Below are 13,607 nucleotides of genomic sequence, written 5' to 3'. Positions count from 1 at the left end.
CCGGGCCAGTCCTGTAGGACAGAGCAGCTCCCCAGCTAGACTGCCGGGGTCAGGGGTCAGAGTTCAACTCTGGCCCTCAACGGCTGTGTGACTTCAGCAGATAGTTACCCCCATGCCTCAGTTTCCCCCTCTGTAAAGGAGGTAATGATAGGTCTGTCTTATACGTTTATGTGACAGTTGGAGTTAATGACATATGAAGCATTTAGATGGCATTAAAGCACTTAGGGGCTCAGTACGTTGTTCAAATACAGTTTTTATTTTGTTCAACAATCTGCCAGACGAGAAAGCTTCCAGGAATTGGAGCAACCCTGAACCTGAGTTCCACAGGACCTGAGGGTCCCTTTTCTGAAGTCTGGGTCCCCTTTGAACACCTTCCACCTGGAGTCTTCTGGGGAAAACCCTGGGGACATTAATCCCAGCTGGTTTCTCTGCCAGGGAGCTGATGGCCTGGCAGTTCCTTAACAGGACAAGTGCTGCCTCCTGTGGCTCCCAGCTCCCAGCCACTCTCAGTGGCAGCTCACGCGGTCAGAGCTCTTCTGTGTGGCAACCTATGAAGTGTTTCCTATAAAATATTTTAGAGCCCTGGGCAGTGTGACTTCATGATTAGAGCATCGGCCCATGCGCCAAAGGGTCGTGGGTTCCATTCCCCGTCAAGGGCACGCAAGTTTGATCCTCAGCCCTGCCTGTGCCCCACCCAGGAGACAATCAATTGATGTGTCTCTCTCACATTGATGTTTCTCTCTCTTGTCCTCCCTCCCGCTCTCTTAAAAAAAAAAAAAATCGATGGAAAAAAATATCCTTGGGTGAGCATTAACAACAACAAAAATTTAGAAACAAGTCTTGTCCATCTGTCTCCCTTCAACTTCCACTGAGTTCTGCAGATTGAAACCTTTCTTTGACCTTTAGCTGTTTTACCCAGCATTCCTCTGCATTCACGGTTTACCCTTGAACTTGCCCAGGATCCTGTGGCCAGCATGGTGCAGACTAGAATGGGATTGTCATGTTTGTTCTGTAAACTCCACTTTATTTTTTGGAAGAACATTACATCATGACTTTGAACATCAAATCTGAAAGAGGCTTTACTGGATTTCTAACTGTGAACAGTTATAATCTCCTTCATTCTGTAATATCATCACTAACGCCATCATATCAGCAGTGACAACGTCTTACATGTTAACATTCCCTCTACCCATGAGGGAGGCTGGGCAGGGGTTGGTGTAGAGGTGGAGAAGCTGAGGCCTCAGAGACAGGACACGTGCTGGTGTCACGCACGGGTGTCACGCACCGGCTGAGTGATGAGTACTGATCAGGTGCGAGCCTTCTGAGTCCGGGGCGCTGGCAAGCAGGCCACCTCCCAAACTTACCCAACATCATTTTTTCGGCAGAGGCAGCTGTTCTCCCAATGGTACTAGAAAGACCAGCCTCGTGACAGGGCGTGGATGATGCCCCTCTCACACCATTGCTTCCTTCCCTACCAGGTGAAAGCCAACCTTGAGAAGGCCAAGCAGACCCTGGAGAATGAGCGAGGAGAGCTGGCCAACGAGGTGAAGGCCCTGCTGCAGGGCAAAGGGGACTCAGAGCACAAGCGGAAGAAAGTGGAGGCCCAGCTGCAGGAGCTGCAGGTGAAGTTCAACGACGGAGAGCGTGTGCGCACGGAGCTGGCTGACAAGGTCACCAAGCTGCAGGTGAGGACTTCTCCGGGACCCGGGCCTGGGCAGTGTCCCTTCGGCAGCTCCTCGGCCGGGGCCCAGTTCTCCAGGCTCCTGCTCTTTTTCTTGCTTCAAACTGGCTCCTTGGCGAGGCTTCTGGTTCAGCTTAGCCTGAAAGCACGGAGCTGGGGCAGGCCTGGTCAGCCTCATGCCTTTGTCTCCACTGTCCCTGCAGGTTGAACTGGACAATGTGACAGGCCTCCTCACCCAGTCTGACAGCAAGTCCAGCAAGCTCACCAAGGACTTCTCTACCCTGGAGTCCCAGCTGCAGGACACACAGGTGAGGGTGGCAGCAGGTTGCTGCAGCTGGACCTTTCCTGGGAGGATGCGGAGCCTACATGTCATCACCTCTGGGTCCTTCTGGCTCCCCAGCAGGGTTTCCTGGCTGTGCACTGAGTCAGAGGGACCAGCTGCCCCCCAGCCAGGGGTGTGGGGGCTGCGAGGCTCTGACGCTGTCCCTCCTGACCCTGAACCCCTCTTGTCCTCGTGTAGGAGCTACTGCAGGAGGAGAATCGGCAGAAGCTGAGCCTGAGCACCAAGCTGAAGCAGGTGGAAGACGAGAAGAACTCCCTGAAGGAGCAGCTGGAGGAGGAGGAGGAGGCCAAGCGGAACCTGGAGAAGCAGATGACCACCCTCCAGGCCCAGGTTCGGTGCTAGCTCTGCTGCAGGAGGCCCAGGCTGGGGAGGCATGGCCCTGTCTGCTGGTCCACTGGTCCACCCAGGCTGCCAGTGCTGGGTGCCCTTCCCCAGGGTGCTCCTGCCCTCTCTAGCCCAGGGCTCTTAGCCCAGGGTCCCCAGGTAGAATTCAGGGACCCGTGAACTTGGAGGGAGGAGGCTGGACACCTTTATCCTCTCCAGTCTCTAGCTGACATCTAGCATTTTCGTCCTTATACCAGGGGACAGCCAGCCATGGCGGTCATAGTGCCTGTGGCCTTGCTTACTAGAACTCAGTCCCCATGGCCAGGCCACGGCGGGGCTTTGGGGACGTCACTGTGCTCCTGGCGCTTCAGGAGGCTGCTGTGTGATGTGCTAATAAAGAAGCACTTGGGGCACAACCAGTTTTTTAAATATCTGAGCACCACCACATTCCTGTACTGGCGTTCTTGATAGTCCATACATTCTATGTGTATCAGGACGTTATGACGAGGAGTTCGTAGTCTGCTCTAGACTGTCAGAGGACCCACACCCAAACCCGATCAAGAGCCCTGTTCTAGATCCTGTCTTGGGACTTAAATGTGCCCGGTCGGGAGGCCTGCCCTGAGCTCAGCATGGGTGCACAGTCCGCTCCACGGTCTTGGGGGAGGAGTGGCCAGCACGTGCGCGTGATGGCAGCTCTGTGTCCAGGTGCAAGGAGGAGGCTGCAGGACGGTGTCTGGGTCCTCCTGGCTCCTGCACACCAATTCCCCAGAGGGCACTGGCCCTGCTGCCTGGGGCAGGTGACGAAGATGCTCGCCTCTGGGTGAGCCCCTGTAAGGGGTAGGTCACAGTGGAGAGGCCCTGCAGAGCTGGCCTGCGCTCCACTCCATGTCCATGGCAAACACTCTCTGCAGAAACTGCTTCTCTTGCCGGTGGAAGAGGGAGGGCTCCATAACTGGTGGCTTCCTGGCCTCCATTCATGAGGTAGCAGGCCAGTCCCAGCCGTCTTGGGCACAGGTGCCATCTTGAGTGTCTCCTTACTCCTTGCTCCTGCCCAGGTGACCGACATGAGGAAGAAGATGGATGATGGTGTTGGGTGCCTGGAGATAGCCGAGGAAGCCAAGAGGAAGCTGCAGAAGGACCTGGAGGGGCTGAGCCAGCGCTACGAAGAGAAGGTGGCCGCCTACGACAAGCTGGAGAAGACCAAGACGCGGCTGCAGCAGGAGCTGGACGACCTGCTCGTGGACCTGGATCACCAGCGGCAGAGCGTCTCCAACCTGGAGAAGAAGCAGAAGAAGTTTGACCAGGTGTGTGCCGTCCGCATGCTCCTCATTTCCTTTCTTCTGCAAATGCTAGGGCTTCAGGCCTCGGCCGTGGACACCAAGGGAGCCCTGGGATCCCGTCACTAGCAGCAGGCGCTCAGAGGTGTGGGCTTCCCACTTGTTGAGGGGCCTGGCAAGAAAGGGTTCGGCCCTAGCCGGCTTGGCTCAGTGGCTAGAGCGGTGGCCTGCAGACTGAAAGGTCATGATTCCGGTCAAGGGCACGTACCTCAGGTGCAGGCTAAGTCTCGGCCCACCGTAAGGGTGTGTGCGGGAGGCAACCAGTTGATGTGTCTCTCTCATTGATGTTTCTCTTTCCATGTCTCGCCCCCTCCCTTCCACTCTTTCTAAAAATCAATGGAAAAAATATCCTCAGGTGAGAATTAACAACAAAAAAAGGAAAGTGCTCGGAGCAGGGCATCTTCATTTGATAGGCTTAGGAGTGACTCCCGCTTTCTGGTTTCTTATGATTTTCATATTTTCTATAATGAACCGATTTTTTAATGCATGTGTTCATGCCTCTTCCTCATTCTAAAGGACCCGAGGCAGCATATAGCGGGCAGACAGTGGGCTGGGATAAAAAATGGGAGAAATCGGGGCTCAGCTCCCCGGCCTCATGCCGCTGTGGCGGAGGGCGCATTGCGCTCAGCCAGGCGGCTTCGTCTGGCATCTCTGGCTGCTTTCCTGCTATCAGCACAAAGACAGGCAGTGGCTACATACACACAGCCTGCAAAGTCTAAAGCGCTTACTCGCTGGTCCTTTAAGAAATAGGTCCATGGAGTAAATGAGGGACGGGGCAAAGGGAATGGGAAGGTGGGAAAATAAGGCTCAGCAAGGGTAGGCGCACGTGAAGAATGGGCACTGGGGGCATTTAAACTCACGTCCTTGGGCGAGGCCACAGCAGCCAGAGTCACACCCTTCAGGTCGTTCAGGAGAACAAAGCCTTCCCAGGCCTGAGCGGCCATGTTTCCTGTTGTTCTTATGGAGGGAGCTGTGGGACAAAGAAACATTAGTAAGTGACAAAACGAGAGACCTAAATCCTGGTGGCAGAGGCGATCTTTGCCCTCATCGGTTACACACAGGACAGTGCCTGTCACCCTGGGAGGCAGCTGGGTTGCCCAGGCAGCAGCTTGTGCTTGTTCTTCCTGGTGCCCCTCCCCTCAGAGCCAGCGCTGGACCTTCCTCCACAGTCTGCACGTGCTACCTGCCTGGGGTGCGCAGGTTCTGAGCTCTAAGAGCCCGTTGCTCGAGTCTCATGGCGCCCATATCTTTCCCAGCTCCTGGCGGAGGAGAAGACCATCTCTGCCAAGTATGCGGAGGAGCGTGACAGGGCAGAGGCGGAGGCCCGAGAGAAGGAGACCAAGGCGCTGTCACTGGCCCGGGCCCTGGAGGAGGCCATGGAACAGAAGGCAGAGCTGGAGCGGCTCAACAAGCAGTTCCGCACGGAGATGGAGGACCTCATGAGCTCCAAGGACGACGTGGGCAAGAGTGTGAGTACCGGGAGGGGCCGAGTGGGGTGCGTGGGGCAGCACAGAGGATTAGTGGGGGATCGGACACTGAGCCTTGGGGACCTCTTGTCCCTCTGCTCCTGACTTGGGTTCCCTCGGTGGCAGGTCCACGAGCTGGAGAAGTCTAAGCGGGCCCTGGAGCAGCAGGTGGAGGAGATGAAGACCCAGCTGGAGGAGCTGGAGGATGAGCTTCAGGCCACCGAGGATGCCAAGCTGCGGCTGGAGGTGAACCTGCAGGCCATGAAGGCCCAGTTCGAGCGGGACCTGCAGGGCCGGGACGAGCAGAGCGAGGAGAAGAAGAAGCAGCTGGTCAGACAGGTGCGTATGGCCCTCCTCCTCCAGGGTCAGGGCGCTCTCGGCCTCTGGGCAGAGGTGGGCATGGAGTCCCCGGCCCTGCCAGGTTTCCACAGGCGTCCTCTCTCCTTCCTCTACCTGGATGGTGGAAGGCTCCCTGGCCATGTCTTCCAGTCCTCTGAACTGGGGAAGTGGGGGAATCAGTGACCATATCAGGATTTTTTCTGTCAGTAATTCTCTGGCTCCTGAGCCCCATGGATTCACAGAGCTAGGCCAAACCCATCGGGGCTCAGAGCTGGCATCGGGTCTGTGTGTGGGTCCGGCCTCCAGAGCTGTCGGCATCTCCCCCAGGTGCGGGAGATGGAGGCAGAGCTGGAAGACGAGAGGAAGCAGCGCTCACTGGCAGTGGCCGCTCGGAAGAAGCTAGAGCTGGACCTGAAGGACCTAGAGGCCCACATCGACTCGGCCAACAAGAACCGCGACGAAGCCATCAAACAGCTGCGGAAGCTGCAGGTGAGGTCAGACCCGACCACAGCAGATCTGGCCGCACACTGTGTTGCTGGGATCAGCGTGGGGCTGGGAGTCTCGTGGGGAGGCCAGTGAACGCGGATGTGCTGCCTTCCCCTATCCCAGGAAGGTCTTGGTGCCCTTAGCCCCTCTCACAGACGGGGACTCAGGCCCAGCGATTGAGTGGGAACAGCAGTCTGAAAGCTACTTGACCAAGATCTGTAGGATTAAAACAGACGGCAGGCGAAGAAGAAAGGAAATGTGCTCCTGAGTGTGGTCGGGATAACCTGGCAGATTAGGGGGTGTGGGAGGTTGGGGGGGTGGGGGTGCGGGCTTGGGGTTGGAGTGCAGGATTTAAGCCAACAGGCAGTTGTAGGAAGTGAAACATGAGCCACGAGGGTCCTATGGACACGGTGACCGACACTGCCCAGGGTATGCTTCGTAGATCCTGACGGTCAATAAGTATAAAATGGCACTGGGTAAAGGAACATTTTGTCTTTGGTTACTATTATGCCCTTTTAGTTAAGCTTTTTCCCTGTGGTGTCAAGGAAAAGGGCAGCCACAAGGTCCTGTTGGTGGTTGTCCCTTGTAGGGGGTGGGGGGTGAGAGGTGGGAGGTGGGGTGGGCAGGACATGAGTGGCCACTGGGGTCAGGGTGGAGGTACCAAGCGTCTCCTCCCCCCACAGGCCCAGATGAAGGACTACATGCGCGAGCTGGATGACACGCGGGCCTCCCGCGAGGAGATCCTGGCGCAGGCCAAGGAGAACGAGAAGAAGCTGAAGAGCATGGAGGCCGAGATGATTCAGCTGCAGGAGGTGATCAGGGCCAAAGGGTCAATCAGGGTCTCTGGCCAGCAGGTGGCAGTGCAGGGCCTCCACTGGGCTCGTGTTGGTCAGGGCTGAAGATAAACCAGGGGAACTCCAGGATTTAGTTGGGGTGGGTCTTTATGAAAGAATTCCCTGCAGGATTTTAGTTTGTAACCTCCACCTCTCACTGTGAATGGCCTCCTGGCCAAGAGAGGTCCCGCCCAGAGACTTGTGGGCCGAGTGTCCCCTTGTCTATCACACATGAGGCACATAGATTCCTCAGGATCTGGGCAGTCTTCTGCAGTGGGGGCCAGGCATCCAGGCAGGTCCTTGTCCGCTCTTGCTAATTGACTGCTCTCCTGCCTGGATCTGGGTGGGATCCTTCCCTCCATGGTCACATGAGGGCCTTTGTCCATGGCCCCTCACCCTGGGGGTCAAGTCCCTCTCCTCCACCTGGCTTTCAGAGCCCTCACACCCGGGTCCTAACTCACATCTCTAGCTCGTCCCTCCTGATATCTGGTCTACCTGGGATGAAGAGGGACCAGCATGCCCCATTAGGCTACCGGTTTCTTATTTTTCGCTACATCCATCGCTCCAGGCCTGGTTCCGAGCACTTAGATGCTTTTTAAACCTGTGGTGCATAATCTGAGACCTCTGAGGGAGGAATCAGCCCTGTGAGCCAGAGGGGCTCATGAGAAAGGACTTCATGGAGGAGACAGGCCCAGAAGGGGGTTAGATGGGGTGCCAGAAGGGGGTTTGTGAGGGGGCGCCAGGGTCTTGGGGAGGATGGCACTGCAGAGGACCAGGAAGGGAAGGGGTGGCCTTTCAGGGCAGCGGGCTGCCAGCGGGTCACACTCTGGGTTCTCATGGCAGGAATTGGCAGCTGCAGAGCGTGCCAAGCGTCAGGCCCAGCAGGAGCGGGACGAGCTGGCCGACGAGATTGCCAACAGCAGCGGCAAAGGGTGAGTGAGCCACTAAGTAAAGGTGGGTGTTGTGGGGGGTACACCCCCTCTGGGACTGGCCCCTTCTCACTCCTCCCCGGCCTCCCCAGAGCCCTGGCGTTGGAGGAGAAGCGGCGCCTGGAGGCTCGCATCGCCCAGCTGGAGGAGGAGCTGGAGGAGGAGCAGGGCAACACGGAGCTGGTGAACGACAGGCTGAAGAAGGCCAACCTGCAGGTGGGCAGGGCTGGGCTGCCTGGGCACCCCCTCGGCACCGCACCGTGCTCGGGCTGTGGGTCCTGAGCGCCACCTCGGCCAAGCCAGCAGCTTCCTGATTGCTTAGGGGAGCATGTCCTGGCCCTGCTAAGTTTGGGGGACCTGGTGTTATAAGGGGATCTGTGGGGTCTGTCTCCAGCAGGATGCCCAGCCTTCCTCCGTTCACGAGCCCTTCTTCCCACAGATCGATCAGATCAACACAGACCTGAACCTCGAGCGCAGCCACGCTCAGAAGAACGAGAACGCCAGGCAGCAGATGGAGCGCCAGAACAAGGAGCTCAAGGTCAAGCTGCAGGAGATGGAGGGCACAGTCAAGTCCAAGTACAAGGCCTCCATCACTGCCCTGGAGGCCAAGATCGCGCAGCTGGAGGAGCAGCTGGACAACGAGACGAAGTAGGTCTCCCTCTCCCGTCACCTGAGCAAGCTTCAGGCCCCTCTGGGTGTAGTCAGGAACCAGCGTCCTGTCCCTGCGGCTCATCTCCCCCTCCTGACGGGCTCTCCTCCGTTTCGCTGGGGTCTGAAGAGCTTGAGGAGCCCTTGGCCCACCTCTGAAGTTGAGGGTGTGGCTGTCTGTTAGGCTGCCTCAGAGAGAGAGGTAGACGTTCACAACCACCTGGGCACAGTCTGGGCTCAGCAAGACAGAGACTTGTTGGGAGGTAATGGGGGTCCCACTGGGTCCCCAATCTCAATTTTCCCTTTTCCTAGGGCTACATATGCTCTGAGATGTGTCCCTTTTCTTCTCGGAGGCCCAGTTTCCCCATCTTTGAAATGGGGCCAATTAAAGTGCCTCCCAGAAGCCAAAGCTCACAGTGGGTGTCCAGTAAAGAGGGGCTGCCTGAGCACCAAGGCCTCCCTGGGGGGAAGTAGCAGTGAGGTCAGGAGTGGGTGGTCCAGCCTGTGGTGTGGCCGGACCCCCTGAAGGAGGGTGTCCCCCTAAGCCACACTGTCTGTGCCTGGCAGGGAGCGCCAGGCGGCCTGCAAGCAGGTGCGCCGGGCCGAGAAGAAGCTGAAGGACGTGTTGCTGCAGGTGGATGATGAGCGCAGGAACGCCGAGCAGTTCAAGGACCAGGTGTGTTTGTGGGCAGAGCGGTGGGCTGGCCAGGGGCCGTACAGGCCACACTCGCCCAGGACGCCTAACCATGGCCACTGGCCACACATCCCCACAGGCTGACAAGGCGTCCACCCGCCTGAAGCAGCTCAAGCGGCAGCTGGAGGAGGCCGAGGAGGAGGCCCAGCGGGCCAACGCCTCCCGCAGGAAACTGCAGCGCGAGCTGGAGGACGCCACCGAGACCGCGGACGCCATGAACCGGGAGGTCAGCTCCCTCAAGAACAAGCTCAGGTGAGCCCTGCCTCCGCCGGCCCCTTCCCGTGATTTCTGCTTTCGCAAGTGAGTTCGTTCTCGACGTCAGTGAGCACAGCCCTGGAGGCCGAGAAAGTGGCATCAGGGCCGCTGCCCCGGGTTCTGCTTGCCCTCTCGGCTCTGGCCCCGCCTTGTGGATGGGCATTGAAGTCTAGGTCACTTACTCCATCCCATCTGCAAAGTCTGCTCCCGCGGCCGCTCCCAGTCCGGTGGCAAGGGTCCCATGCTGGACGTTTGGAGCTAGAAGGTGTGAGGCAGCTGCGGGTCCGGCCCATGCTCGGTGCCGTGAGCGCTTGCTGAACGCAGCTGCTGCCCTCTCACCGCACCTGCAGGACAGAGGGCCTCTCGCGCTTCTGGAGGGAGTGCGAGCACTCAAGTCTGAAGCGGCTGCGGGGAGGCCTCTCCCCAGTCTCATCGCCGCCTGCTGTTCACGGCAGTCCTTTTTCACGCATGCAGACCTTTGGTCAGCATTGGATACTGCTTTTTTTAAATTGAATACTACTTTCTTACACGAGGTGGGAGGAAGGTGCTGGGCTTCCCACACTGCGTTCCTGTGTCTCTCCGTCTCTGTTTTATACTAAGTTTGAGGAAAGGGAGGCATGTTGCAGAAGGCGACTCCATCTCTGCTAGGGCCTTTCCCCCTTGGCATCCGTCCTGATTTCCTGGTGGGTTTTGCTTCCACTTTAACCACCTGCTCCCTGAGAGCCGGCCTGGCCTGTGTGGAGGCCATGGCCCCAGAGGCCAGCACTGCTTCTCCTGTGGGATGTTAGGCGCCCATTTGCCTCTAGGGGTCGCTGTGCTGTGTGAGCTGTGTTGGGCCACCCTGGCTGGCCCTCTGACCCTCTGCCTCTGCCTGCAGGCGTGGGGACCTGCCATTTGTCGTGCCCCGCCGGATGGCTCGGAAAGGCACTGGCGAGTGCTCGGACGACGAGGTGGACGGCAAAGCCGACGGGGCAGAGGCCAAAGCCGCCGAATAACCTCTCTGCCTCCTGCCCCAGAAGGACAGACAGACAGACAGACCGAACGACCAACGGATGACTCCGCCTCCCCTTTCTAGCCCCTGCAGCACCCCTCACCTCCTTGGGACTGCTGTGACCGTGACCCCAGCCCCTGTCACCAGGCCAGGGGACCTCAGGCCTGTGCCTCCACCTGCCCCGCCTGTGAGGGCCTCTGGCTTCTCTGCTGCCGCCCTCCCCTCGCCTGCCCTCGCTTCCCCACCCTCCCTCCCACCCCGAGAATCTGATACCAAAGAGTCAGGGCCCTGGGCCCCTGGCTGGGGACAGAGTGGCCTGCAGGGTCTTTGGCCTCCTCTTGCCAAAAGTGCAAGGTGGTGAGGCCGGAAGGGCAGCCGCCGGGGGCGGGCAAGAGAGTTTTCTACGAATCTATTTTTCTTCAGACTAAGGAGTTTTGATAGCCCAACACCCCAGAAGAATCGTCACCTTACCCCCTCTGCCACCAGCTCTTCCCCACCCCCTTCTTTGCTGTTGGCAATCACACGCGGTGACCTCACACCCTCTGCCCACTGGCCCCTTCCCGTGGGCTCTGGGTGGTTCGGCCAGAGCAGGCCCAGGGTCGCCACCTCTGTGCAGGGCACAGAATGAGGGGGGAGGGGGAATCGTTCCTCCCCACCCCCACTGGGCAGTGCACTGTCCCCTTCCTGATTCTAGAACGTCTCAAGTGCAATGATGACCCCTTCCCCTCCTTTGCGGAGGGCAGCCTGCCCTGCCACAGCCAGGCCGGGGGCCCGCAGACAGGGCCTAAGGGGCAAGCTGGAAAGGCCAGCAGTGGCTTCTCCCAACACTCTTGGGGACCAAATATATTTAATGGTTAAGGGACTGTCCCAGATCTGACAGCCAGGGCATCAGACGGGGCCAGTGACCCTCCCACACGACCTTGACCTACTCCAGGACTGGGCCCGAGGGTCGTTGATCGGCACCGTTGACTCGGTCGCATTGAGAAACCCACCATCTGCACAGATGTTTTTGAAAGGAGAAAAGTAAAAGGTTTTCTTCCCCCTTTAATAAATGGTAAAGCCCCCGGTCTTCGTCACTGCCTTCCTTTGGAGCCTGTTTAGAAGAGGAGCGTGTCCTACACTGGTCTGCACTGGTTGCTGATTTCCCTGTATTCCTAACTGTTATGTATATGCTGCATTTAGACTTACTTATGGCAAAGAAGGTGTTTTTTTAAAGAAACAAACTCCACAAATCATGAAGCTGTGTAAAAGCTACATATGCCTCCAAAGCTCTGAATTCAGGTCCCAGTTGCTGTCACAAAGGAGTGAATGAACTCGCACCCCACCCTTTTTTCTAGAGTAAAAGTGCCTTAGCATGTGCTGCAGCTGTCACCACTACAGGAAGCTGGTTCCAGAGGTTTCCACTGAGCGTCACAATAAAGAGTCCATGTGCTATGAGCCTGTGTCTGTGGAGTCTGTGCGCAGCGAGGGCTGGAGGCACTGTGCTGTGTTTGTGCAGCGGGCACCTGCGTGCTGCATCCTGGAAGCTGCCAGCAGGGCAGCGTGCTGGGGGCGGGCCTGGGTGGGCGGCAGCCATGCAGAAAAGGAGAGAGAGAGAGGCAGGCTGGGCCTGGGCCAAGGAAGCTAGGAGTGTCTCCTTTAAGCCTTAGGTCATTAGTTATTGAGCACCTGCTGTGTGCTTAAGGAAGAGACAGGTACTAAGTTCCGTGGGTTTCCTTAGTCATCAGACAGTGCAGAGTCTGCCCTACGGAGGGCGCCCAAGCGCCCTGGGAGCAGGAATGGGGACTTGGTGGGTGGGCCTGAAGGTGTTGGAGCAGGAGGCCCTTCATGGGACTGTCAAAGCTGGGCTCATTCATTCATTCTTTTAACAAAGGCAGAGCATAAATAAACCAGGCCCTTGCTCACCAGGAGGATAAGGGAAGTGAGGAGACCAATGTCCCCGCAGTTGCAAAAGGGAGAGGGAGCAAAGGTTTTCCTCAGAGAAGGGAGATGGCACCCACGTGACGCGAGGGGTGGACTCCAGCCGCGAGCCTGGGCCACTGGCCAGCGGGGCTGCTAAGGACAGTTGGGTGCCGCTGGGCAGGACGTGCTTTATATATAAATGTATTTTCATTGATTTCAGAGGAAGAGAGAGACGGAACATCAATGATGAGAGAGAATCATTGATCGGCCGCCTCCTGCCACCCCATACTGGGAATCGTGCGAGCAACCCGGGTTTGTGCCCTTGGTCAGAATCAAACCCCGGGCCCCTCAGTCTGCAGGCCATGCTCTATCCACTGAGCCCAACCAGCCAGGGCAGGACATTCTTGTTTTTTTTTTTAATGTGTGATATGTATACCCCGCAAAGAGGGCTTGTGCCCTGACGGATTTGAACGTTGACCTCCTGGTTCATAGGTCGATGTTCAACCACTGAGCCAAGCTGGCGGGGCTGGACAGGACATTTTGACCAGTCGAGCCCCTGAGCAGGTGCACTTCCTCCCTAGGGAGGGAGCAGCAGGAGGTGCCCTGAGAGGGAGGTGGGACCAGGCCTCATAGGATGGGGGGTTGTCCCTCTTTTCAGTAACTTGGTTTCCGGGCTGCCTGATTCGTTCACCTTGGTTCTCACATCGGACGCTCCTGGGTTGGGTTTCCGGTTCACCACCTCATTGCAACCTGACCAACGGGTGTGGAAGTTTTCTTTCTTTTTTTATTTTTTTTATTTTTATTTTTTCTTTTTTTTTATTTTAATAATTTTTATTTCTTAAAGTATTACAAAGAGTATTACATATGTCTCCTTTTTTTCCCCCCTTGACATTCCCCCGGCCCCTACCCCCCACCCGCCCCCCCCCCCGCCCCGTGTCTTGTGTCCATTGGTTAATCTTATATGCATGCATATAAGTCCTTCAGTTGGTCTCTTAATCCCCCCCCCAACCCTCCCCAGGCTTCCCACTGTAGTTTAACATTCTGTTCAATGTTGCTCTGCTTCTGTATCTACCCCTGTTCATCAGTCCATACTGGTCCCCTTTATTTGTCCCAACCTCACTGGAGTAGTCTCAACCTCACCAGGGTCGTCTGAGCCTCACCAGGGCCGTTTCAACCTCACCGGGGCCGTCCCTACCTCACGGGGGCCGTTTCTTTCTTTTTTTAAAAAATTTTTTATTTGTTTGATTTTAGAGACAGAGGCAGGGAGAGAGAGTGAAAGAGAAACATGAATTTGTTGTTCCACGTATTTATGCATTCATTGCTTGACTGTTGTACATGCCCTGACCAGGGATCGAACCCCAACCTTGGCATGTCACGAC

General features: G+C 57.2%; 1 protein-coding gene across 1 annotated transcript in view; it reads left to right on the top strand.

Moving 5' to 3' along the window:
• Positions 1-11,763, top strand: part of MYH9 (myosin heavy chain 9) — an 89,718-nt gene extending 77,955 nt beyond the window's left edge. The window contains exons 28-41 of the mRNA XM_070411039.1: positions 1,479-1,685; positions 1,885-1,989; positions 2,202-2,354; positions 3,404-3,652; positions 4,942-5,154; positions 5,278-5,490; positions 5,818-5,979; positions 6,660-6,788; positions 7,653-7,741; positions 7,831-7,954; positions 8,178-8,386; positions 8,954-9,062; positions 9,160-9,332; positions 10,213-11,763. Coding sequence (XP_070267140.1) covers positions 1,479-1,685; positions 1,885-1,989; positions 2,202-2,354; positions 3,404-3,652; positions 4,942-5,154; positions 5,278-5,490; positions 5,818-5,979; positions 6,660-6,788; positions 7,653-7,741; positions 7,831-7,954; positions 8,178-8,386; positions 8,954-9,062; positions 9,160-9,332; positions 10,213-10,330 — 2,253 coding nt within the window. The 3' untranslated portion in view covers positions 10,331-11,763. The remainder of the gene's footprint in view (positions 1-1,478; positions 1,686-1,884; positions 1,990-2,201; positions 2,355-3,403; positions 3,653-4,941; positions 5,155-5,277; positions 5,491-5,817; positions 5,980-6,659; positions 6,789-7,652; positions 7,742-7,830; positions 7,955-8,177; positions 8,387-8,953; positions 9,063-9,159; positions 9,333-10,212) is intronic.
• Positions 11,764-13,607: the final 1,844 nt, after the last annotated feature.

This window comes from Myotis yumanensis, unplaced genomic scaffold, assembly GCF_028538775.1.
Source record: "Myotis yumanensis isolate MYYU_CA2020_CCGP unplaced genomic scaffold, mMyoYum1.0.hap1 SCAF_3, whole genome shotgun sequence".
Classification (NCBI taxonomy): Eukaryota; Metazoa; Chordata; class Mammalia; order Chiroptera; family Vespertilionidae; genus Myotis; species Myotis yumanensis.
Note: the sequence above shows the minus strand (reverse complement) of the source record. Positions and strands in the feature narration are given on the sequence as shown.